Source organism: Centrocercus urophasianus, unplaced genomic scaffold (assembly GCF_019232065.1).
Source record: "Centrocercus urophasianus isolate 14NV4802_14NV808 unplaced genomic scaffold, USGS_Curo_1.0 seq_37, whole genome shotgun sequence".
NCBI classification, from domain to species: Eukaryota; Metazoa; Chordata; class Aves; order Galliformes; family Phasianidae; genus Centrocercus; species Centrocercus urophasianus.
In genome coordinates, this window is record NW_024884944.1 from 4,735,659 (window position 1) to 4,763,499 (window position 27,841).

The 27,841-nt window shown below is 44.4% G+C and overlaps 1 protein-coding gene across 6 annotated transcripts in view; it reads right to left on the minus strand.

The window, feature by feature from the left end:
- CADM1 (cell adhesion molecule 1) overlaps positions 1-24,409 on the minus strand; it is a 118,577-nt gene extending 94,168 nt beyond the window's left edge. For all 6 annotated transcript variants that reach the window (XM_042832066.1, XM_042832065.1, XM_042832064.1 and 3 more), the window contains exon 1: positions 24,286-24,409. In XM_042832066.1, coding sequence (XP_042688000.1) covers positions 24,286-24,394 — 109 coding nt within the window. In that variant the 5' untranslated portion in view covers positions 24,395-24,409. The remainder of the gene's footprint in view (positions 1-24,285) is intronic.
- Positions 24,410-27,841: the final 3,432 nt, after the last annotated feature.

Below are 27,841 nucleotides of genomic sequence, written 5' to 3' on the forward strand. Positions count from 1 at the left end.
AAGCACAATCACCTCCAAAAGTTCCTTCTGCAGAGGGTTCAGGTTTGAATAGCTATCCTAACACAGCAGAATAACTCCTCCTTGCTCTAAACCGGAGAGATATGGACTTGAAGGCTGGACCATCCAGTGCTACACTTGTGTTGAGGCAGCACCAGACAGGAGCAGAGACTGGAGAAGAAGTCATTGAGAGCAGCCCTGCGGAGAAGGACTTGGGGTCCTGATGGGCAGAAGCGGGACGTGAGGCAGCAGTGTGCACCTGCAGCCCGGAAGGCCGACAGCCCCCTGGGCTGCAGCAACAGAGGGGGGGCAGCGGGGAGGGGAGGAGGAGGTTGTGCCCCTCTGCTCTGCCCCTGCAAGGCCCCACCTGCAGTGCTGTGCCCAGGCCTGGGGCCTCCAGGACAGGAGGGATGCGGAGCTGCCGGAGCGGGTCCAGAGGAGGGCATGAGGATGCTCAGAGGGCTGGAGCACCTCTGCTGTGAAGGCAGGCTGAGGGAGCTCAGCTTGGAGAAGAGAAAACTGCAGGGAGACCTCACTGTGGCCTCCCAATACCTGAAAGGAGCTTACAAGCAGGAGGGGGAGCAGCTTTTTATGCAGTCTGATAATAATAAAAGCAAATGGAAAGCACCAGGCCTGCAGGTCCAGATGCTGCAGGTTGCACTGCTGGTGGCCATGGGATGGTAGCAGCACGTCGTGCCCCTTCCAATACAAAACATACTGCTCGTCAGCTCTGCCTTAGAAAACTTCACATCTGAGGCAGAAACCAAGGGCAAAACTAATCAAAAGAATGCAGACGCTGTGCCTGCAACGGGGAGCGCGGGGAGGCGGGGGGAGGAAGAATAGGGGACTTCTCTCATGGCTAAATTTAGTATGATTTTCATCTGCCTTGAAAATGTCAGCACTCAGCAAGGAATAAAACAAGGTTAAAGAATGTGAAGTTGAAAGCGAATGTCTTGGTGTTTATCTACAAAAGCAGCACAACTTTTAACGGCATCATCCCAAGTGAGAGCGATGCAACTCCACGCTGAGCATTTGCATCACGCATCCCCACGCAGAGGAAAGCACTGCTCTGGGCCTGGTGGCTGCAGCCCTGTTCCATTTATCAGCACCTCTGCCATCGACAGCTTGGCTTTTTGTGCCAAATACTACCAGCAAGCATTGCTGTAGCTGAAATGCTCCTGATGCAGGGTGACAGCACTGTCATTATTACCAATGCTTTTGGCTCGAGTGTAAATTCACCCTGAAGGCCTTCAGGAAAAATGTTTGTTCCGCAGGCTCTCCTCGAAGCACTCAGCTGCTGTTTGCTCCGTGTTCTCCGACTCTGCCACGTCAAGCACAGCCATCGTGAGGAGAATGCTGCACAGCCATAGCACCTCAAGCATCTATTTCCAAAATCATGTTATCCCGCAGCAAAACTACAGCATCATGTATGTAAGCACAGCTAGGAATGATCAGATGATACCCAGTGTGATCAGCAGCTCATCCCTTTGGTGGGGATCAGCCCTTCCTCCAGGGTAACAGTGAGAGGATGAGAGCGAACGGCCTCGAGCTGCACCAGGGGAAGGTCAGGAAAAACTGCTCCACAAGGGCGATGCACTGACATGCATTGCACAGGGAGGTGGTGAGCTTGGCATCCCTGGAGGTGTTTGGGAACTGTGGAGATGCGGCACTGAGGGTCACAGTCAGTGGGCAATACTGCTGGTAGGTTGGATTACATGCTACTAGAGCTCTATTCCAAGCCTAACGGATTCTATGGTTCTATCCTCTCAGACACAGGTGGCTTCCCAAGACAGGCACGGCCCCTGGGATCAGAACACAGGTACACAGCACATGGCTATTACTTTCTCCACTGCACATTTCATTCCACCGCCTGATAAAAACCCCCAAATCCCACATACAATCTGTGGGCAGGATTTAAGTCATGGTTAACCACCACGTATCACCTCAAAAAGAAATCTTGGGGCATTTGGCAAAGGAATCACAGAAAGGCCAGAAGACAAACCAGTGACTCATCTATGGCACAGAACTAGAGAAAGGCACTGCATGAAAATGAAAGTGAAGATCTGAAAATCAACGCTGTTTTTTTTTTTCCTCTGAAAAATGATGGCAGCTGCAATATAGTTGCACAAATAAAGGCTTATAGTGTTACTGGTGGGTTTCACAAGACTGTTAATAAAGGATGCAAATATCAAGCTGCAACCTGTCATTTACTAATCAAATGTAACACTCATTTTCTTCCCAAGATTAGACCCGAGTTGTCAATTTCTGCACACCATGGTTAGTTCAGCAGCAATCTCCAGATCCACCAAAGATCAGACCTCCAGTGCCTGCAGTTAGCAGCACCCACACTGGGCAGCCCCAGCCAAAACTTTGGGCAAGCACGGAAGGTCAAACTGGAGGTCATGACACCCAGGAAGCAACGTTCATTTAAATGATGGTTTTATCTCCCCAAGCAGCTGATAAGGTGCTGCTTACTCACGGGCATTTCTGAGACTGGAGAGGGAAAAGAAAGGAAAGCATTATTCAGATATTCCTATGTATACGTAGGAAGGAAGATTACCTTAAGCAAGACCATGTTCTAAGAAAGTCATCAGATGACCAGGGATGGGGGAGCATGAAGTACCGGCTCAGCGCTGGTGTTTGTTTTCACTGGAAACGTATTAGATTAAAAGGGCCATGCTAATGTGACATTTTACTATCACAAAGAAAATCCAATACTAAAATTAGAACATAAATCAGGCTCAAATATTCTTCCAGACATGCAATCAACTTTGCTTTCCACTTATCCTCCTTTATGCATCAAGGGGTTGTATTAAATTCTATTACGTATCTGTTAACTGTAAGCATTGCTTCTTTATAACTTCAAGAGAGGTGCTGAAACAGTGAGAGCACTGCAAAATACATCAGGTTCACTGCAGATAAAGCAAGGTGATTAGAGCGCTTTGAAATATTCTTCTAAAATCAAGATTGAAAGATAAATCCTTTGGAGCCCGGGATATTTATCACGGCGCATTCCAACTGCAAGGTACCATGGGGAATGAAGTAAAAAGAAGTGGGACTTGAAATGCAGCATCAGCTCATAAAAGCAATAGTGTTTGCACTGAAAATAACATTACAGCCAAGCAGCTATTTGGTAACCAGCAAACAGCTTTAAGTGTAGATTGCATGTATGCAAACTTAATTAACGCAGTCAACTTGAGCCAAACTCTATACAATATGTCCACAGCAGCACATCCAAGTAGATCCTCACCTTCTGCTACAAACTCTATTGCCTAATTTAGTAAACCAACGTCACACCAAAAGTTGGCTTACGGTATCCAAGGAACCAGAAATAGCCATATCCTTCCAAAGTCAGGCATCATTCACCTCATTTGCTTCCTACTGCAAACCAGAGGGAAGTGCCCACGAGCTCAAGCTGGAATTTGAAGGCTATCATGGAAAGATACTGAACCTAGCACAAAGCTTGAATCGGGATGCAATGAAATATAAACAGGCCACAATAGGCTTCGCAAATTAAACACTACATTTTACAGCATATCAGAGCTTACTGCATTAATAATTAGCATTTTCTTTGTCCCAGCTCCAATGAATTCGTATCATCCTTCAACACTGTTTAGCCAAAGCAAATAAAACACAAGAAAATCACATTGCTTTTTCAAATCCGTACAAAATGATCTGGATATTCATGTTCAAATTTGCTATCATGGATTAGCTGAAGGCAATTACTTGACTTGCTGAATTCTTTTACAATAATTTAAAAAGAGAATTCAAGTCCTTTCTAATAAGAAAAATGAAATCCCATTAGTTGCATCTGCAATGTATATTAACATTTCTTTTGTTTAGAAAGGTTAATATCCCCCAAATAAAGGAGCACAGATTGCCTGTTAAAATAATTACATCATGACATTTTGGAAAGGTTGGTGGATAGACATGGTTTCAAGCAAAGAAATAAACAAAATAAGGAGGCATTAAAGAAAAAAGAAATTATCCATGACTTAAATATGAAATGCATTGGCAACTCCCACCACACTAACAGCTTTCATGGAGGTTTTCTCCTCCGTGGTTTTTCTTGCCCTATAGAAAACACTTTCAGATGCCAGCATTCAGCAACGGGCAGGGTAAATCTGAAGTCAGCATCCTGCTAGCACAAGGTACAAGGGCTGCCTTGGCCTCAAATCCCATCTCCAAGGGAACAGCAAAGCAACTGAAAGGCACAAAGGGATGAATGAGGAGGACAAATGCAGCAAACATGCACGTTTCAGTAAAAACTTACTAATTACGGTTCTGACAGCATGGACCAGCATGAGAAATGGTGAAATGACACAAGCAGCAAATTCAAAGCTCACTTGAGCCTCACGAGTCTTGCTTTGGCAGCTGTTAGACTTCAAAGCTTGCTTTCCTTACTAACTAGAGAAGCTAATTCTGGCCCCTCCACATCCACAAACTTCAAGCAGCATGCTTACTTTACTAATGTACATGTAAGGAGCAATTTCATTTTAAGAGATTGGGGCTCAAATACTGAAGGCGATACAGGTTTCAGCTCCCCAGTGCGTTGCTGCAAGCCACCCTTAGCTGCTGTGTGTCACCACGAAGCAGCCGGCCCACATCAACAAGCATCACCACAGATCACTGTTTGTAACCCAACAGATTTCCTCGTCACCCTCCTACTTCTTCCTCAACAAATTCCTACAGAGAAGAGTAAACAAATGCTCCACCTGCTTGTTTTTTTGTCTGGGTTGACGTACATTTAAACCAAAAGGTACAGGTAGATTCCCTGTCCTCCTCCCATCTTCTCAAGACATACAGCGGATTCACTGTGTTCCTCTGCTGAAATCATGTTTTGCTTTTAATGCCATCCGTGGATTCCTGATTAAAAAAAAAATTAAGTTCTCTTCATTGTATGAAATATTTGCATATTTTAAAGCGTTTCAAAAGCAACAAATGTTAGATTCCAAATGAGCTTGGAACATGCACATATAATTAGCCCCGTCTAACAAATCTGCTCATGACTGCAGCAGTAGTAAACAAGTGAATTTAAGCCAAACCTGTTTCAGAGGCATCAAATGTCAAGGTCTAACTCCTAACACCTCATTCAAAGCCTGGCAGGTGATATTTCCTTGGAGTCTATTTACTTTGACTAGGCAGCATTGAAGGGTAAGATGCACTTTAATTCAGCAAGTTCTCACATGCAGTGAGATGCGCTGTTTTGTAGTCTATCGTGGTTATTCTGCCTCAGCTTGCGATGGTTCAAAGACCACACCAGGATTACAGAAACTCTGCAAAGCCTTCTCAAAGAGCTGTTACAAGCCTCAGGGTCTGTTCCTCTCTGTGGATGTCTGCAGGAGGGCAGGAAGCAAGTGATTAATACACTGCTGTAAGTTAACTTATGCTGTCCAATTTTAAAAGCAACTTAAACAAATCTGCTTGTGATTATACTAGTTAGCAACTGATTTTAAGCCAAACCTGTTTTTCAGGTCCCAAGTCAAGGTCCAACTCCTACTCAGTAACATCTCAAACTGCAAGCCGTTTCCAATACAAACCTCCACCCACTCAGAAGCATTTTATGACAGCAGGGCACCGGCACGCCGCACAGCTCCCAGCTCCGTGCTGCACGAGGACATGGAGCCGAAGAGCTGCAGCTCCTGAGCCAAGTGCCGACTTCAGCAAATGATGTCACTGCAGCCTGGAGAAGCACAGAAATCTCGATGCTGAAGACACCCAAAACAGTGAATAAAAGATGCATCTCATCATTCATAAAACGCCAATAATGCTGAACGGCTTTCTCACGAGTTATGTTGAAAGGAGAAGAAACTCTCCATAGCAAGGCATCCATAAAGCAGACAGATAACTGAGTCCCCTTGTAGAATCACAGATTCCTTTGAGCTGGAAGGGAGCTGAAGGCCGCCTGGTGCCGCTCCCTGCAGCGCACAGGGACACCCACAGCTCAGCAGTGCTCACAGCCCCGTCCAGCCTGACCTTGGCTGTCTGCAGGGACGGGGCACCACCGCCTCGCTGGGCAACCTGTGCCAGCGCCTCACCGCCCTCACTGCCAAACCTTCCTCAGCTCCAGCCTCAACCTCCCCTCTTTAAGTAGAAACCAACGTTCTCAAAATGGACACGATGGGCTGATCAGCAGCTCTGCTCTGAGGACTGGGTGTCACCCAGCAGCCCATGAGGCAAGGGAAGCAGCAGCCGACTGCAGCAATGCTGGCATGCTAACTACCAACCAAAGACTACAAAGGGGCAGTGAAAACCTTAACTATACAAGCTAAGACACGGAAAGAGAACAAGAAAAATTATCTTTGATCAAGTGGACAAGTATTCCTGATAAAAACCAGTGCCACTGAGCCCCACTGCTCTCACACATACTTAGAAATGAAGGACGACACAAAGCATCTTGCTTTAAGTAGAGTTTATTACAGAGAATGACGCACGGCGTGACAACAGTGGTGTAACAGTCATCTTCCCCTTCAGTTCTGAAATTAGCAGAGAGAAAATGAGATTTTTACAGAAGTCTGTTCAAGATGACTTCCACAACAACATTACACTGAAATACTAAATTGTAAGAATGTTTAATACTGATGATAACGATCCATCTTTTCTTATTGCCTCTTCCATGAGATTGGAATGAAGGCTGCCTCCATCCTAAAAAGGTCATGTTTGCATTTCTGGTAAACACAATGCATTGTTTTTTCCTCTCCACCCAATATGCTCAAGTGAGTCACATCTGGCTGACTTGTCAAAAGATAGTGAAAGTTTGAGGAAATGGTGTTCCACAGATGTTGCTGACTAAAAATAGCCTTTTCACAAATGATAACAATTTTCCAGCTCAGTGGCAAAATATACAGCTCAAAGACACGTACTGCCAATAGAGATTCATTGCAGATGGTGAGTTAAGCAACTTGTTTCTTGTACTATCCTAACTTCTCCTTGCTACCAGATTTTATGTGTAACCAAATAAAAACATCCCAGAATTTCAAATTCTACTTTTGAAGGCTCACTGCAGAACATCAGCTTCATGTGATCTAACAATCTACCTCAACATCCTGCCCAACAGCAACCCCTTCCCAACAGATGGAACGGCCTCCATGTTATAAAGCAGCTCTTCACTGGGTGTAACGAGGCCAGGGGTTGCAGAACCTCCAGATCAATTATTCATCTCAGTCAACTGCCATCCAGTACTGCAGGCCAGTAAAAAACAGTACTGCTAGGTTTATTAAAAAACACTGATCTGGGAAAAATGCTTACGCTGACAAAATTGTTGCTTGAGAAACATAGCTTAAGATTCCTCCCGTGTTCCCAAAAGAATAGGGTAAAAGGATCAGAGGGAGCCACGCACAAAAGAACCATCCCAGACAAGGAATTCTGACCGTCTCCTGCCTTCTCTGCTAGTTCAAATCTGCAGGAGGAGCTCAAAGCATTCTAAAAAGCTGCTGTGAAACTGACGTCTGTAGGAGATGGAAAGACATGCATGTGTCTCAAACTCATACCTCACACACCTACCTTTGGAAGCAGAGAACTGTGCCACCCATTCCCACACAAGCTCTGAAGTTTTATTTTCAATGCTGAGGTTGCACAGGCTCCTCCTCATCTCAGTGGTCAGGCACTGGAATGGACTGCCAAGGGAGGTGGTGGAGTCACTGACCCTGGGGGTGTTCAAGGAAAGGCTGGATGCTGTGCTGAGGGACATGGTTTAGTGGGAGCTATTGGGAATAGGTGAATGGTTCGACTGGATGATCTTTTAGGTCTTTTCCAACCTTGGTGATTCTATGATTCTGCACTCCAAATTTGCTACTGGATTCCCACGAATCTGCCAACAGTGTTGCAGTAAGGGTCAGCAGCCCCTAAGGATGGTCACATCCCATCTTGCACCAGCACAGATCACACAGCCACACTGCGGGCTCCTCTCACATCTTCCCATTCATCCTTCAAGAGTGAGAAGGAAAGCGCATGCCTTCCCTGTCATGCACCAGGAAAATAAAACAATGCAATGGCTTGGCTTCCTGCTGAACAAGGGAATGAGCAGCACTCCAGAAACCTAAGCAACACTTACAGGGAATTTAGCAGCAATGAAGACAGAGTACTGCAAGCCTGGCTTTGCAGTGAGATGGTTCTCACTCACCCTGAAACAAGCCGTATCAATCACATGCATTGCATCAAAGGAAACAGTACTGCTTCACGACACCTGAGATCTATCTCCTTAAGTATTAAAAATAGGTAAATAAATGAACAAACTACAAATCCTTAACATTCAGCTTCCAAAGGATTCATTTTCAGATCAGCTACCTGTAATGAAAACAGTTGTTCTCGTGCAAATTAATCAGCAGAAGAAAACTGCCGATTTTGCACCTTGGGATAGAATCTTTCAAAGCCATATCTTAACAGGGACACAGAGAAATAATAATGTTTTAGTGCCAACCAATAAATAATAGAGGAATAAAACACAGACAAAGCAATTTCTGCAAACCCTGCTAGGAATGCTTCTACAGTTATTGATAGCAGAGAAACTGAATATGAACAACATCAGAGCGGCAAAAATAGGAAAAATATCTTCTGGAAAACATTCTTTAACATGAATACTGATATCCCACTGGCATCTAACTCAGAGCTCTGCAGAGGAGAAAAATACTTCAAAACCTGATGCATTTACTGTTGAAAACTCTTTACATTCCATGACTAAATCATAACCGCTACAGTGGTATTTCAATCTGCGATTCTGCTGATGTTCACAAACCAAGCTGTACTTGTGTGGTTTATGCTGTCAGCAGAACCCCTTGACTGAACACCATGTCATTCACAAGATAAAGTGTCCAAGAGGCAATTCACCGGGTCTTAAAAAGGAAAGAGTGATGACCTCAATCCCCTTAGGAAGGCTGTCTCCCTAAAACGTCTTCAAAAAGTGAGAAAAATGGATTCTGCAGGAATCTATCATCTCTTACTTAAGTGGCAAGGCTTAATGCCTGGCGCGCTGCACTTTTCCCTTAAATTATTCAGCATTTACATTGATCTCTGTCCTTCATAACGGCTGCTCACGTAGAGACACACAGCATACGGACATTCCGACCCAGGATGCAAAGCTTCGTGCTTCTTCGCAGCCTCTGTGCTTTGTATAAACAGCTCTCTGCTCCCATACACCACCACTCACATTTATGCCTTGCGATGCCAACTGCAGTGTGTGCTGCGTAGCAAAAGCTGGAGCCCTTATTTACAATTTGTCTGCCTTCGCTTCTTGCAGCGGGGCTGTTCTGCTTCTTAAAGCAAAGAGCCCACGTTTATAGTTATTTACAGACCAAAAAAGTGGTGTGTTAATTTTGTTCCCTTTCCTAACCCTTACTCACCTATTGCAAGTTTGATTCAGAAATACAAAGTCCCTCTCCTCTGGGGAGGGAAGGGGTTGCAAACAACTGACAGAGCTGAATTACACCATAGCCACCAAAATGACCAAAACCTGAATGGGGAGCAATTTTACTCAATGCAGCCCTTTGTGTTTTTTTTTTCTTGGGTTACTGCTCAAATTCACAAACCTGATAAATGACTGGAAAGGAAGTATTTGTTAAATCTTTTGCAGGCGTCAATTTAACTGATGGAAACAAGCAGATATTTTTTTCCTCACTGCTGCAGTAAAAAAAAAAACACAGAAAAAAATAAAAAATAAGAATAAAAATCCCACAGCAGTTCTTTCCCTCCAGGGAAGATGGGTATTTGATATTCTAAGTATTTCTACAGCAAAACTGCAGGAAGACAAAGAGAAGGCATTCTTGGGAGTTCTGAGCACGCTATGCTAAAGGAAAATGCCCTTCGCTCCTCCCTTCCCAGTTCACCTCCAGGGGTGAATGGACACCATCTGCACCAGCTTGTCCCACCTCCTCTGCTCAGCTCAGGCGCCAGAACACCACCTGTGAGAGGTGTTAAGGCACTGCTGGAGCAGAGGGAACTGCAGCAAGCTCTTCATTGCAGTCAATGATCACAGCAGCACTGCAATCTTGCTGAGGCATTCTGCTTCCTACCCGGGTGCAGGCAGTTGTCCAGCACCAAAGGAATGAAATGTAGCAAAGCCACCTTTTCAGACACCAGCAAAAATACTCTGTTTGTTGCCGGATAAGCACTTCTAATACGTGATAAAAATCCACAAGGACTCTGGGGAGGTTGTTTACAAGTCAACAGAACGTAAGAGGAAAGGAAACATCATCCATTCCTGCTTGCCCAGAAAGCATACAGCAAGCCACTGCATCACAACTGGGTAAGTGCAGTAGCGCTGAGCTGCTGGTCTCTTCTTTAAGAGCTGCAGGGATGCGAACAGCAGAGCAGCCATAAATAAACATCTCAAAGTGAAAGTTTTGTAACATCTACCATGCCTGTCACACACAAATGCTCTGCGTGGAGACAGATGGTGCAGGCTTCTATTAGCAGTGAATAATGAGATGTGAAGCAAAAGGTGTGAGATGCTATTTAACCTTGCTTTCCCCCCAACATCGTAAGTCCTGAACTGTACAACATTTGATATTTTTGTGGTTATAAAACACCAAGAGCAGCAGTAATCACAGGTTAGCTGTGCATCAGCTATTTCACCTTCTTTTAAACCAAATCTGTTCCCATTCCTTCAGCCTTCTTCAACACTGGCAAGCCAAATGGTCTGCAACAAAGTGATGCAACAGCCAGCTGCAATTAAAAGCAAGCCACCATCCCAATAAGCAAAGCAATGCCATACCAGGCACTTCTTCACACACACAGGCATATATTAGAAAGAAGGCCTGAACAGCCATCCTGATGTTACTGGCAGGTCCAGAGATCAACTCAACCAGCAAGAAGTGGTGAAGCCATCAGACAGGGAAGTCTTGGACTGAAAACTGACCTGGCAAGAGCTGCAAAAACCAGGTGTCTCCTCTCAGCTGGATCAGCGCAATGGCTTGGCTCACTGCTGTCCGAAATGACACAACCTGAGCAGAAATGCTAAGCAAAGTGAGCTTACTCATGCTGGAGAGGACACAGGGAAAGATAATGGTCTTCAAATTCCTCAGAGGTGTCGTCAGGGAAGATATATCATTCTGCATATGCATTACAGATCTGGCAAGCTGCAACAGGTTGAAACCACAGCACAGTAGGTTTATTCAAGTATAAAAACCACTGAAATGGATTGCTTAAGGCAGTCACAGCTGTCTTAAAAACACACTGACGATGACTGGAGTGGGTTTGGTAAACTGAATCCTCGCTGAGGCCACACAGATGGTGGCCAGATGGCTTTGGAAGACCAGGAAGTCATCTTCCAGTTCAGGACGTGCTGTCTTAAGTCACCAGAACTTGAGTAACCTCTCCATCCCGAGAGCCACCAAAATGAAATCACAGAATCATTAAGGTTGGAGAAAACCTCTCAGGTCATCCAGCCATGCACCTACCACCAAAGCACATCCCTATGCACCCTACCTTCCCTTTCCTTAAACACCTCCAGGGACAGTGATGCCACCACCTCCCTGGGCAGCCTGTCACAGCACCTGACAGCTCCTTCTGAGAAGAAATTCATCCTAATATCCAACCTGACCCTCCACTGGGACAACTGGGGGCCATTTCCTCTTGTCCCATTGCTAATCTTTGCTTTTCATATTACACGGCATGACCCCATCTCTGCAGCCACTGCTGTGTGCTAACTAAATACAGTTGTCAAGACATACAAGTCAATTTCAAGAAGACATTTATTACAAAGACAAGCATTCTGCAATGCAATCAGTTCCTGAAGCTGTGCCTGATGCACACAGCCATCTTCCAATGGTGTTCAAGTTTTGGGTTGTTGTTTTTGTTTACCATCTATGTACCAGTTCTTTCAACTGTTTACCTCATATTCACTCTCAGCCTTTTTGCATACCAGCACTTCAATGCACCAGAAAGCCCACTACTGAACATCCTTACAATTTAGCTCTCTCTACTGCAGGAGACCAACATTATGCAGAACTGCAATGTCAGTGCAAGCTGAGATTCCTCCCAAGCCCATCTATCATACATAGGAACAAGTATCAGCACATCTGCTCATCTGCTACTTGTTACATCAGAGCAACTAAGCTTTTAGAAATAAATCATCTCCAACTATTTAAAACGTTCTCTTCAGATTAATGGGCTACTTTACACAAAAGCACAGTCCCCAGAGTCATGTGCATTTGCAAACATGCTTGCATAAATAGTTTTAGCAATTTGTAGACAAAAATTTGGCAACATGATACATTTATCCAGGGAATACACACTACGTTTTACTTAGATAAATACACATAATCACTATTCCCCATCTACTTTCAGCAGCTCCATTACTAGTTGGCTAATTGACTAAATAACCACAAAGGTTCAGTACCTTCATACTGGAGGTCAAACCTGCTACCCAGGAAATGATGTTTCCTTTTTTTGGGTGTACAGAGGATTTAAAGCGTGTTCCTGAAATGACAAGGCACACATATAAGGCTGTATATCTAAGCTGCCTTCAAAACCCACTACTACTAATGTAGTCCAAGGCTTCCTCTCTGCCCTTTCCCTCTGATTTTCGATGACAGTAATCCATAGGATCTGCTTTGCTTTGTCTTGTCTTTATTTAGTAGTGATTTGCAGGAGCAACACACATTTGTGTGGGAATCCTCACATTTCCATGGACTGCATTCGAACCCAAGGACTTGTGAACAGTAAAAAACAAAAACACACAGCGAATGACAGGAATTAAAAAAAGACGACACGGTAAACAGTACTTCACATCCTTACAATGTCCTTCACCTGAGAAGACGGCTTTTTCAACTGGAAAATGATAAAACGGAAAATTAAAGTGAATATAGAAAGAAGGGACTGCTCTGTTTTAACCACTCCATTAGCAGCGTGGTGTTTTGTTTCCTGCCCAAATCAGGGATCCTGCCCAAAACAATCCCGTGGTGAGCAGATGACAGTGAAAGACCAGCTAGAAGCCTAAGCTGAGAAGATGAGCAAGAAAAACTGGAATTAGCAATGCCTCTGTAAGATGGCATAACAACAGGCAGGGGGCTCATGTCCATCCTGCTCCATTACCTTTGGAGGACGTGAAGGTGCTATCTGCACTGCTTAAATGTCCATTAGCAGCACAAAAAGGAAAGATACACGTGATTTTGGCTTGAGCAATCTTATGAAAGGCCTAGAACCTCAAAAACATCCACTAAGTAGAAACAGAGCCTACTTCCCAAGACAAACCCATGGCAGGCTGTTGTCATTGCCCTTTGCTCCTTCAGTTTGCAACTGAAGTCAATGGTGAGAATGCAAGTGACATTCTGCAGGAGATACAGAGACTACCCCTCCTTAACAACAAGGAATATACTAACACAAATGGAAAACCACTAAAGGTTAGTGAAAATCACTGAAGGGAACAGCAGCATCCCAGCCTTGCCACCAAACCACCATGCAAAGGAAGGCAACTCCTCCTGTCCCAGTACCACAATCTCCAACTCCGACCAACTGGAGCAACAAAGAGGAAAATGCTTGCACACGTAGCTCAGTCCATATAAGCAAACAGGTACACATGCACACGGGGTAATGGTGGAGGGCTCCAACAAGTATAGCAAATCCCTTCCTCGGGGCAAATAAAGCACTCTTGCAGAAGCAAGATTTTAAAATCCAATTTGTCACAACAAATACAAAGGCATGAAATACATTGTTACCCTTATTCAGACATTTGCATTCCTTATTGCTAATTTGAAATGGGAAATAACATTTCCTTCTGGCAGATGAAATACAGGTCTCATGCTCTCAAAATACATGAGAAGTAACTGTTCTGCATGAAATATATTTCCTAAATACTGCAGTCAGTATTAATAGGTTGTTAAATCTCACGGGACTGGAAGGAAAAGTTTATCCACTTTAACCAAGTACAAGGCAACAGGATGCCAATGAGATGCTATGAACTCTTAAAAATTCACCAGAAGAAAATAATTGAAAACACCTCCTACCTGTTTCAGACCAGAGACAGAATACCAAACAAAGTGCTTTTTCCAACAATACTTTTGCTTCTGTAAAAAATTCCATTTCCAAACAGCCTGATATTCAATGCTGATGTTAAGATCTGATTTATCCTTTTCAAAGCAATCTCCTCACTAATGCATCTCTCCCCACCAGCCTTCACTGCGGCTGATCCCCTTCCTACAAAGTTGCTCGTGATTCAAACAGATAATTTCTGTTTTTAATCTAGATTCCAGAGGAAACCAAATTAACTTCTCAGCACCACAAATGGAAAGCACTGCGTCAGAGGAGTCACGCTGGAGGAGTTAAGGCTGTCAGACCCACCAATATATTACAATATAGAAGGTATTTATGGAAGCATCTCAGCGTTCCCAGACAAGCTGCCTGCTCGATGCACGAAAACAAACGCACCATCCTCGCATCCTGCCTCTCCTTCCTACACAAATCCCAGCTCCCAGCAGCTAGAGATGCCAGGAATTAAGAGTGGCCTGACAGCAGCCAGCCGTTTGTGCCTTGCAGCTGGGAAAACATATGGAAACCCGACTGCAATTCAGCATCAGTGCAGCTCATCAAGCAGATGTAGCCTTGACCTCCCACCCTCTGCCATATTTCTGCTTCCTGGAGCCTTCCTGCCATGCCCACAACACGTTCTTCAATGTGACAAACCAAACTCAAAGCCACGACCTGCAGTCCACACTTCAGGTCTGATTGCTACGGAAGCCAAAACTCGAGCACAAGAAGGAGGTGGAGAACACACAGATACAGAACTGCCCAATTTAGGCATCGGGAAATGGGGAAGGAAACAAGTGTCTCAATACCAGCATCTTCTGTTGACATCATGAGGATTCTCCCATACCTGCCAACAGAAAAGAAACCCCTCAAACCATGGGGTTAAAGGCTCCTATTTGCCACACTCCTATTTTGACAAAAGCTTTTCTTTTTTTTTTTTTTTTTTTTTATGAGACATTTGTCATTAACAAACTTCAGACAAGGTTAATGAAAGTTCTGTCACTTTAATGTCTAGCCTGCTTTAAATTACAGATGTCATCTGCCATGACTAAAGAAAGGGCACTGTGCAGTAATACCATAAACCATCATCTCCAGGGACACACAGGTAATTGCATAGCTCATTAAAGAACTGTTTTAATTATTAATTGACCGTGTCAGAGTTGTCCTTTGAAGTCGAGTTTGGTTTTTTTTTTTCCCTTGCAAGCACGCTGATTCCAAGCTGACCTACAGAACTTTCTCTGCCACCCCCAGAACCAGAAGGCAAAGCTTGGGACACAGCTCGTAGGATGGGAGCATGGCCATGGGCCACTCTGCCATTGCTGTTGTGACAGCACGTAAGAAATAGAGCTCTTCAGTGGATGTGCAAATTAAGAGCTCAAACAGGTTCCTCCCTCTCCCAATATCGTGTGCCTAAGGCACTGAATACCAACATCACCTTTCAGCCACCAGTCACAGCAGCTTCCCAGCTGTTGACATAACTTTGCTTTAAAAAAAGAATACCCAAAGACAAGATGAATGTGCTTGTTTTTGCTCCTGTAACCAAAACCAGGCACTGAATGTATTTACCTGCACTCCAGCCTATTTGGTGTTGCACTTCAAATCCATCAGCACAGCAAACATTGGAGGATCTCCAACACGCTTCCCCACTCTACCACCCTGCAACCCAAAAGCTGTGCTTCCCCAGCAGAAACAACACACACACGATTCAAAAGGCAGTGACATCGACCATTCCCAACATAATAGGGCAAAAAAAAACAACCCCAAATCCTAAAAACTCTACAGAATTTCACATGAGTATTAATTAGGCGTGGAATTTGCATAAAACACTGCATACATATCAACGCATCTGAAGTGCCATAAAATCTCCGGGCTAAGAAACTAAGAGGTGTATCTTTATAAATACACCCAAGAAGCAGCTTGTGGGGATGAAGTAGAATGGGAATGCAAATGAAAATAATGTTTTTACCTTAAAACGACATAAATCTAAAGCTAGCATTCCACTATCCTATGACCTTCGTTCTCACCCAGTTCCAGTTCACACTATTTGCTAACGTAATTGAATCCTTCAAGCGTCTTTACATTTCATTCTGGTTTGGGGGACAATGCTGCTGAAACACGTTTGCCATCCATCTTTCTTAACACGCTTAATCTAAATAGAAGACTCAAATCCAAGATTGCGCCTTTGATGGATAGCTCACCTTTCTGTAACAGCATACCTCAAATGCATCCCATTATTGCTCTCAGAAACCTTACAGCAAACCTGTATTCAGAGCGATTTTAGCTTCTCCCACCAAGCTGGCTATCATATATACTTACTGCAGTATAGCATGATTAAAAATAGATAAGGTTAAAGAAGTCGCCATGTATAAGACAGGGATATGTGAACGAGCTCAGCAGACCCACACAGTGTCATACAAGGCTTACAAGAATTTCACTTGGCAGAACTAAACCATCACTCCCTCAGGTCACCCAGGGGTTTTCATTACAGTGAGGAACCTTCAGCAGCACGCCAGCATCAAGGCAGGCTGGGCTGGCTGAGCCGATCCTAAAAATAAGACAATTATCATAAATAATAATTAAAAGCATTCTGCTTTTATTATTCTGCACATGGAAACGTACATAGCACACCTGTCCTTGTTGCAAAATAGAGCATGCACCCCATTAAGTCCCCAGTAAAACCTTAAGTATGAACTTAATAAAGGCAACGATATCATTTTATATATTCAGGTGAATGCTTCAGATAGGAAATAAAATGCACTGCATTTGTACGACAACAACAAAAAAATTAATTACTAATGCCACACAGTGCCAAGAAATCTGCTTTTACATGGCTTATATGGTTTCATATTAGCAAAGTAACTTGGATAGTCTTGATAAAAAGAAAATACTTTCCTAGATCAAAGGAGCTCTAAGTACCACAGCAGCATAGCACGTATTGCTAAGAAAATGTGATCCTTCATTTCTCAGTTTGTCGTGTGATACAGATCCACATGCATCCAGCTTTCAAGGAAGCGTACGTTATTTTGCATGCAAATAAAGCAAAGAAAAATGCCTGCTATTCAGATAACAATGATGTACTCTTCTGTAATGAGCAGCTGGTGATACTTCATATAGCAGGATTTACTGCATAATCGCTGGTTTACATCACTGGTTGATACTAAGACGCCACACACTTCCAAACCTTGGTTTTTCCACCTACAAACATCTCCATCTGCCTATTTGTAAACCAAAGCCCTGTGGAGCTGGGGGTAAGTGTTGCAGTGGTTGTTTCAATGGGCTCTCACCAACCACTTATTACACGCTGCTTTCACAAGAGATGAGTACGATGCATTTTCCAGCATTTCACCAAGAACGGGCAGCTGTGCCAAGTAAGTGTCTACCCATCATACTTAACATATTTGGCAGCAGAGCAGCTGTCGAATCCCAGCCTAACAACGGGTGCAGGACATCTGCTCGCATCCCAGAGACTTGAACAGAGCACCTTGTCTTATTTGAGCCTTGCTGGACTCTTCCTGGAGAAGCTGATTCTGTCATGTAAGCAGCACACACGTTTTGTTAAGCAAATATCCAAACCAGAGGCGGTGCTGCATTGCTTTGTTTCTTTTCTGTAAGAAAAGCCAACAACTATGAGGAGAGCACAGACAAGTCAGACTGCAACAGAATCATGCAATCACTGAGGTTGGAAAAAACCCTTAAGATCATCCAGTCCAACCAACCACCTACCACCAGCACTGCCCATTACCTGCATCCCTCAATGCCACATCTCCAGGTGGTTCCTGACCACCAGAACCACAGGTAGCAGTGCTGTGGGGCTGCAGAGCTCTGCAGAGTACACAGCTGGGCACTTTGGGTGAGGGCAGGGGCTGTGAGCCACGCTCATTAATAGCAAAAACAAACCACAGCAAAAGCAGGGCTGTGCCAAGATGCACCCCCCCACTGCCCAACCTCCTCCATCCGCATCATTGTCCAAAAAAGCAAGTTCAGTGCCATGAAATTGCTGTGGCAGCATACAGACACAGACCAGGGGGTATACATCAGCGAGGCACCTAGCAAGTGTATGGCACCAGAACTCTGTAATGGCAGAGCACTTCATTCCTATCCCATGGGGTAAACAGAGGGCACACAACCCACGCTGGGACAAGCCTGCTTCTGCCATAAGCTTAAGAACTTAAAACATGACTTCTTGCACGGCACTCACTACACAGGCACACAACAAAACCTCACACTGCCTGTCATCGGAGCGGCTACGTGCCCTTCCTATGAAAGAAATGAAACCCATCTTCTCCCCATCCCTCTGAGCCATAATTAAAACTGCATGCTGTATCGTCAGAGCACGGCAAGGTCCCCCAAGGAGCCCGAGCCTCTGGCACATTCAAAGGCACCTCTTTACAAGGGTGAGCGATACCAGAGAAGCTGCAAGGATCATTGCACTGCCAACTATCAGAAACCGCCAGATAACCTTTGTGAGGGAAAGGAGAAACAAGGCAGGAGAGATCTGCAAGAATGAAGACCTTTTGTTATTTCTGGAAGCAAATTAGATGTACCCGTCTCCTCTTTTATCCCTGCTTAAGCTTCCCCTGGCTTCCACAGGTCGGGGAAGAAGAAAAATCTATGAGGTCAATGCCTTATGTCAAATTTCCAGCTTCTCCTCAGTCAATGAAGTAGTTAATTATAGTTTTTCTGCTGGTTTAATTCAGATAGAAAAGTCAACCACTTCATTTAATAATTTAGTTGAAACACGTCCACATAAGTACACTCTAATTTCTCATTCCGTTTCCAAATTGGATCAATTTAAAGGCTGCCAATAATACAGCAGCAGAAATGCAAAAATAAATAAATAAAAATAAAAAGCACCCCCCAAAAATGACAATAAACCAAAGTTAGCCATTCTTTATACACTGACTATTGTCTCAAAGCCTGTGAAAAGAATCAATGTACATCAACGTCTAGAAACTATTAACCTATCTACACCAGGCTGTAATAATTGAGCACAATTAGACATGCAGTTTGGAGAATTCATCAAAATGAACAAAACCGCAGTAATTTGCCATCTCATTCTTGTTCCCTTTTGAAAGCACATGCTGCATCCCCCAAACAACTGCACCTCCCAGACTTTGGGAAATATCCCAGGGCAGCTCTTCAGATGTCTTGAAATAGAGCCTCGTTACTTCGGAGCAATCCTCCTTTTAAGTACAAGTCAATTAATGTGGGAAGCAATCTTCCCGTGAAACCCACTGAAATTATTTTAGGCTAAGTACTCCATTACAAACCTCAGAGCTTTTCTACCCCTTTTGTCAAGAAATATTTTTACCTACAATTCAATTGTTCTGGAAGTCAAATTGCATTGAGTTCAGACGTCATCTCCAGTCCCCTTCAACCAAACAACCCCGGTGCCAATTTAATTTTGCCCTGCCTCACTGCTCCACAGCTCTTTGCATTTGCAGGAGCCCAGGGATTAGCACGCTGGCATGAGTGTTGAATTGAAAAGGGAGGCAGAGAAGATGATTTGAAGATAATTTGTTGATAGGCACTCAACCCTCAGCTGCTGCTGCTGCAGAGACACTGAAGCCACTGCTCTCACCCATCGTCTCCCATCACCCACCTTCAGCTCCTGGTTGCAGCACCTTACCCCTCTACTGCACGTTTCAGAGGTCACAACCATGGCTTTCACCAACTTTGAATTACATCCCCAAAGGCAGTTACTGCATCGTTTTTGAAGCACCAGCTCTTTTTTTTTTATTATTTTTTTGCACACAAGCAGGAAAAGAATCAAGCTAAAAGCCAAAAAATCATTGCTTTGCAGTTCCTACATTTCAAATTTTTCCCCTCTACCTACAATAGGAAAAGCTCAAGAAAAGATTAAAAAATAGGCACAGCACAAAAAGGAATACGCCTCAGTGCTTCAATGCAACCAAAACCCCACATCCTCGGGTTATCTCCCGGGAGGTGGAAACCAGAGTGAAATTTACAGTTTCAAATGCTCTTCTTTCAGAGCACCAATAACGTGCCCGGATCACAGCAACACGGGTTGGGGCAAATGAACTAAAAGAGCAAAGATAACAGGTTCTTGTGATGCCAGTGCTCCTCTTGCCATAAATCCGCTTCCCTTTATATTAAAGGAAGTCATTGATAGCAAATGGATTTTTCAATATATCACCCAAATATAGAATTTCAGTGCCTTGGTCATAAATTACCCGGGAGGCACAGGGCTGCTGGGGGGGGGGGGGGACAAGACAACAGCTACAAAACAGCAGCAGCTCTGCAACAGAAGATGCCCTACTTACAAAGGATATTTTTCTGCTAACTTTGTCATTTCCCACTTCTAAAATGCACCTATGAAGGATACTCAAGGGGATGCCCGCTCCGATCCAAGTGGAAGTTTTCAAACTCCCCCTGGCAGCCAGAGGGACGTGTCAGGGATGGAAGAAACATCAAAATCCATTGCAGGAAACGTTACAGCTCTCTGATTTTACAAAACTGTCTTGTAAAGCCATCACAGGCTGTAGACTAAAACAAAGTTAGGCAGCACACGTTGTAAATGGAACAAAGGAAAGGTACAAAAAAAAAAAAAAGAATCAAGCAGACCAAACGCTGTCTGCTTTTGAAGTCGGAGATTTCTTAAGGCTAAGAGCAAAACAAGATACTCTGATAATGTTTCCTTATAGCCTTTTTTCCTTTTTTTTTTTTTTTTTTTTCTTTTTTTTTTTTTATTTTCTGTGGGGAAAATCTTGTTTGTTAAAACCAAAAAGCACGTGAAAAGCATCAACAGAGCAAATAAAGAAGAGAAGGTTTAAGTTGCAGGCAGAACACAGAAGTCTGTACTTGCACGATTCTTGCAGCATTACCAACTGAAGAGGAAAATGATGCTTAAGCTCTTTAGAAGTGAGAGAACCTGCTTATAAGAGAAAAGGAATACTGAAGCACACACTACACATCAGCTGTCTGCAAAGCCTAGCGTTCACCTATCCATTACTATTTGGAGTGGCCAGTAGCACTCATTGATGTTCAAGCTGCACAAAGATCTATTAGCACTGTGAAGGATTGTATTAAAAATGCCTGATGTATGCAGACAATCACACTTTCTCTATGTGGCTTCACTGCTTTAAGCACCTGGAAATGAAGATAACGTTTGAGCAGCTGCGTCTTTCCGTATGCAGCTCTCTATTTTTATCATCTTGGCTTGCTACTCGCTTGATATTTAGGAAATGGTCGAGCTGAAAAGCAGGGTGATACAAGCCCCTGCTCCAAGCCCAGGCATACAGATCAGTCAGCACACCCCAGAGGCTCCATCGTGCTCCAGCACGCTGCCTTTTGCATGAGAAGGAGAACCTCCCTCCCTTCGGAGATCTCTGCCTAGAATCACAGAATCATAAAGGTTGGAAAGGGCCTCTGAGATCATCCAGCCCAACCAACCACCTGCTGCTAATGCTGCCCATTCACCACGTCCGTCGGTGCCACATCCACCCTTTTCTTGAACACCTCCAGGCAGAGTGACCCCACAGAACCCTATCTGTACCAACGTGGTGGCATCCCATGGTGACAGGAACACGCACAACATGGTGGTGCCCCATCAGGATTTGTGTATGCACCAAGATAGTGACACCTGATGGTGCTATGAATGTACACACAGCACGGTGGTGCCCATGGTGATGGGTTTGCACCCACATGGTGACACCCTTTACAGCTGGGAGCCACGCCGCCTTGATGAACACCAGAGTCACCCACACCATGCCTTAACTGACAGCTCAGGGGGATCACACAAGTCTGCCAAGCACTCAGGACTGCCTCTGTGCTCCCAACACCAATGGGTGCACTTGCTCCAGGAAAGCCACTGGAAGAATGAGCCGCAGCCCAGCAGCAGCCAGCACCAAATTGAAGGAAACTCTGTGTCCACCCCTGCTGTGTGCTGATGCAGCCTCGGATGCTCAACGCTGCCACGAACCCAAAGGGATAAACAGAGCCATAGCACTGACATGTCTTTATAGGAAAGTTTCTGCAAAGTAAGATTGGGAGACAAAACAAACGTGGCCGTATACATGCACATAAAGAAGCTCCGAGCTAAGTGCACGACAACCCCATTTCCCTTCTCTCTATTCTGTTTTGTTCCATCTACTAGAGCTTGGCTTTTTTTTTTTTTTTTTTTTTTTTTTAAATCATCATTTTTAATACTGCCTCTCAACCTACATTTTCCTCCTCTGCCGCCCTGTTGTGAGGTCATGATACATTGATGACAAAGTTCCCATGGAAACAGACTGACGACATAAACATCAGATTAGGATTTCTCTGCAAAGCAGGAGGAGAAGATGGCTTGTGAGGGAGCAGGCTGTTACTCAAACAAATCTCTTCAGTAATAGCTGTGGGAATAGAGAACATTACTGGCAAAGTAAATTGCGTTTTGTAAAGATGTTCTCTTTTTTTTTTTCTTTTTTTGAAGTTTGCCCCCATGTGAAAGTCTCTAAGTCAGAACCTTAACATTATTTTAATGTGCTATTCTGTATTTAATAATCTTCTGCTTCAGACACTAGTCTGTTACCATGGGAATGACAGCCGCACAAATACAGGATTAAGGCTATCAAGCAGAAGGAGAAAAGAAATTATGAATAAGCTAGTTATGTTCAATAATTAGCAACTGTACGGAAAAACCAAAATCATGAATTTAGATTGATGCATTTATCTCAGTGTTTGAATACAACGACGAGGGTGTTACTGCTCAAAAACGGAATTCTAACACATTACCCAGGTATATTCTCCTGGTTTTGTGTTGTTTTTTTTTTTCCTACGTGTGCCCTGCTTGGAACGATAATTTCGTTTGCTCTCATTCCCATTTTCCCCTTCTCATTAAGGGACTCTCCACACGTCTGGTAGCACATACAAAAGACTGGTGCCTCCAGCTGCACAGGCAAAGAGGGATGCTCATCCAGACCTTTATCACACACACATCCCCCCCTGAAAACCACCTGTTGGACCCACGGTTTGCATGACTTCAACGTGGAGCCCTGCATGATGGGACTCGACTGCCCAGCTCTGAGCAACTCACCACAAGAAATCAAAGTTTTCCGTATTTCCTACTTTAAAAAAACAAAATGCCTTCTGCTTTAATTGGAATTAGCTGCAGTACAATGAAAAATGAGCGACCCTGAACAGCACCAGCTCCTCGGCTGCCCGTAGCGCTCAGCTCTCTGCCTCCTCCAATTTAATGACACCACATCTGCCAGCACCCCGGGTTTTTCTGCTAGCCCTGCCCCCAGCACGCAGCTCCCGAAATACCACCTCCAGAAATCAGACAGAATTCTGCATTATCTAACTGGGTTCTTAGACAAGAAGGTAGTGAGAGCACCTAACACCCACTGCAAGATGCTCGTACTCTGCTGTAACGTGCCAGGCATCAGGAACAGAAGGAAACAGCCCTGACTTCAGACAGCAGACCATGACTGCACCTCCATTAAGAGGCAACATCCTCTCCTATAACTAACTCAGCTGAAATCACCACTCACAGGACAGTCAAGTTTAAATTTCTTCCTTTATCAAGACAGCTTTTAATTAACAGTCAGGTACTTCAAAGTAGGGTTGCAAAACAAATTCATTTACACAACCAACGCCTCTACAATCAGAACTGAGTATGCTACAGGCAGTAAAGTAGCAGTTGGTATACCTCTATTTCTACTTAGAGGCTCCCAAATCAACAGGGAAGGACCTCAGATTCTTACAACCCCAGAACCCCAAGGGAACTGGTAAGACTTCTCCAGCTTAAGCGAGGAAGGCCAGGCTTTAGGTTTGTACCACAGAGAAGTTGCATTTTTCAGGCAGGGAAAAGATCCATCGTTTGCCAGCCTGTATCCTTTGTTCACTTGAGATACTTTCCTCTTTGCATATCGGTTGCTATTAAAATTCCCCTTCCAGCATATAATTCCCTTTACTGGCTTCTCCTGCTTATTAGATAAGACAAAAAGTATTCAGAGAATCTGATCAGAGAGATCTTATTTTCTCCAGGCACTCCTCCGAATTTAATTCTAGATTAAGCATTACTTAAAAATAATAATAAAATAAATAAAGAAATAAAAGATCCCTTCCTGCCTTTACCTCACGCTCCCTTCCAACACTAAGCTGAAGAACACTCCCAAGCCAAGGAATCAAACTGCATTTGTAAACAAAGAACGAGTAACAATTGTAAATATACTATGGAAAAAAAGAAGAATCAGGGGAAAATAAATAAATAAAAATCAGTGCATGGCAAAGGCTAAATGCAATTCCACAACAGCAACAGGCAAGGAAAAGTTCAAATTCTCTTCTCCTCAGTCCACTGGGATAATACCAGAAAAAGACAAAAACCTGTAACCCAGGAGTGACATTTCCAACCAACACGTGCTGACCCCACTCTGTGCTGCAGGGACACCACAGCTCTGCTGGTCCATCGCTTCTGGTGCAGCAGAATCTGCATGCAGCATCTCCCAGCTGACACAAGGCTTACGGTTTCCAGTGTCCAGACTCAGCACTCGTCCAATGCAGAACATTAACACTCAAATCGCATCCACTTACCTAAAGAAAATGGGAAGAAAAAGATCAGTTTAGTACAAATGTAGCAAGTTAGATCCAGAAACCTAGAGGAGGAAAAATGTCGTTTGGTGCTTTTATTCTGTAGTATCAAAATGCAATGAATATAGACCCCAGTTTCAAGTAACATCACAGAAAAAAGAAAGGTGCTAAATGTTATCTGTGACTTAATGCTTCCCAGCAGCAGGGCCGTCCCGAGCTCTCATGCACCCATTCCAGTGGCTGCATGGGTACCACTTCATCTGAAGCTCAGTCCAGAGCCAGCTGCTGCTCAGAGTGTGCTGCCCTCAAAGAAAGAAGAGGAACTCTACCCACAGCCTCTGGAAGTTCCTCGTTTATGTCCAGATGTATGACAACAACCACAAATCAGCAGACAGAAGCGTTCAGGACATGACACCAGTTAGAAACACAGAACCATAGAATCATTAAGGTTAGAAAAGACCTCCAAGATCACCAAGTCCAACCCATCCTCACCATGTCCACCAAACACATCCTCAAGTGCCACATCTCCACATTCCTTCCATTTAACAGAAGAGCAGAGCACGCAACAACAGCCATGAAACTTCTCATAGCAGGTGTTAACACATCCTTTTTTTTTTTCCTCCTGGAAGATGCTTTAGAATGTTGGGAAACAGCATCCACACAGCTAGCTAAAAGCCTTGGCCAAGCTTTAGCAGCCAAGTTAGGCCCCTGAAGAAGAGGAGAGGTTAATAAATACTGAAACAACCTTTGAGGCCTTTTTATTTATACCTACATACATATTAGCTCAGGGATTTGACAAATAATACTTCTCAAATCACTCCTACGATGTTAACACTCCTGAGTATTAACTTCACTGCGCCTGAAGGAAATGGGTCAATTTTAATTCTTCAAACAATTCTTGCCGGCACAATAACTCGTTTCTCCAAGCTAAGACAGCAAGCAGTGTTTCTGTGCTAGGAATCCCAGCACAGCTCGTGCTCTGGGACGCAAAGCAGCAGGAAGGCAGCAAACAGGGGCTGCCCTTCCTCTCCAAGAGAAGCTCTTGCTGCACGTCAACTGATTGAAAAACCCAACTCCAAAGCAAAAATAAAGGAAGTCAAGTGTCCCTGCAGCTGTAATAAGGATGCCATGAAAAAAGCAAAGCCATTTAAATATACGCCCTTGCCAACACGTCTTTAATTACACCCAGACCTCTCCCAAAGTGCACTTCTACAATTGCTGACATTGAATCCCTCCCACAAGAGGGGCTCCAACAAACAGAAACAAACCCTTTGCGATCCTCCCAAAGCAAGAAATGGATATCCTCAGTATCTGGAAGTGCGTTAATACTTCATCATAGGATCGTCTGAGCTGGAAGGGACCCTTCAGGGCCACCTGGTCCAACTCCCGTGCAACAAACAGGGACATCCATAGCTCAGTCACATGCTCCTGGACCAGCTTGACCTTGAATCCACTGGAAAAGCTCTTCTGGCCTTTTTCCAAGAGGAGAATTCCAGCAAGCACCTTGAGGTCACCGATTCTCTTCTTTTTTTTTTTCATTTTAATTTTTGTATTCTTTCTGCCAGCGCCAATTGAAAACGCAGCAAAGTGTCACACAGAGGAAAAAATCCCATCATTTAGAACTCATAAGCCACACGCACAAGTGGATTAACAGAAATTAAACCAGACATAATAAGGTGTCTGGAAAAAAAAGTTTCCAGAGATGTAGAACTTCAAAGGGCACGTGTGTTCCAGTAGGCAAGAGAAGGAATGCAAACAGCATCTGAGCATCATGCAGATGGACAGCACAGCAAGGCTGAGGGAGGGCACAAAAGGAACAACCTGAAGGGAGTTTGCACTCTTCCAGCATTAAGAGAACTGAATGCATACCTCCACGTGGAGCTTCCAGATACTGAAGCAAAGGGTTTAATTTATTAATGCATTTGAGAAGGTAGCAGCTAGGATGCTTCTTCCTATCAATTTCAATAGAACAAATCCTGGAGGTCGATTTTAACTCTGCCTACGTCTCCCCAGAGTGTGCCCCGCGCATCCTCAACACAGACAGCACACAGAGGAGCAACACTTCACTGCAGAGAGCTCACCAAGGAAAAATAACTCGTTTGAGGACAGAAAAGCTGCAGTAACTCCAATTGCAGCAGCCCTGAGTTAACATCGCCATAATGGATCTATCTGCTTTCTGTGGCAGCTCTGCTAGAAGTCATACAGCAAGGACAGACCCCTGTGCATGCACAGCAGGAGCACACGTGCAGCTGCAGGCCACAAAGCAACACCACACCAGGACGCAGCCATCCTCCCACAGGAGCTCTGTGCTCACGCAGGGCAGCACCAGGATACCATCAGCTGGTTCCCATCACCTCAAACCTTCTTCCCTCACCTATCTGAGAACCTCCAGCCATTAGCTCGAGTCCTCACTGCAATGCAGATATGAGGTGTGTTTTAACTGTGCCCGATCTGTATTCTTCCTCAGCTACTTTTTTAGTACAGATAAAATTGAAGTTAAGCAGGTTCTTCCAGTCCCTCATTGGTATTCTTCCAGCAGAAGAAGTATTACTGTTTTATCTGCTTCGTGGTAGCCCTCTTCAAGATGTACCCCCCAGGCATTCTTGTTGCCTGGCCTACACTTCAATGGAAGGGAGCTAAAGCAAAATCATCCTCAGAGCATCAGAGCAAAAAAACACCAAAAGGAAAACAGACCTCATCTCCAGATATACATAACCAACCACGTGTCCTAGAGCCAGGTAAAAGGAGCACTCTGCACATCCTCAGGACGTGGCTGAAGAGTTGCCCTTAAGTGACTCTCTCTAGCAAAGCCCCAATTCACAGCTGGTGTTAAAGCGGCAGAGAAGAGTTCAGCATGAGCTCCGGTGGACCTCCAGCAGTGCCACAGCCTGAGCATGGAGCTTCTCCTCACACGTACAGGAGGGAGAGAATCACAGAAGGCTCAGGTTGGAGGGGAGCTCAAAGCCCACCCAGTGCCACCCCCGGCCGTGGGCAGGGCTGCCCCCCACCAGCTCAGGCTGCCCAGGGCCCCATCCCACCTGGCCTGGAGTGCCTGCAGGGATGGGGCACCCACAGCTCTCTGGGCAGCAGCGCCAGCGCCTCACCACCCCCTGAGGAAAGGATTTCCTCCTAATGACTAACTGACAAGTCCAATTTTTTAGTTTAAAGCCATTTCCCCTTGTCCTATTAACCTATAAAGGACCATACAGGAAAGCAGAGAGCACCTTTTAAGCACAGACCCTCTCACCCATATATATCCATACATCCGAATCGCAGCAGAATCAGTGAACTACAGCACCAGTCTGAAGCTAAAAACTCAATCCCCTGCTGGGCACCAAGTCTTTCCACCAGG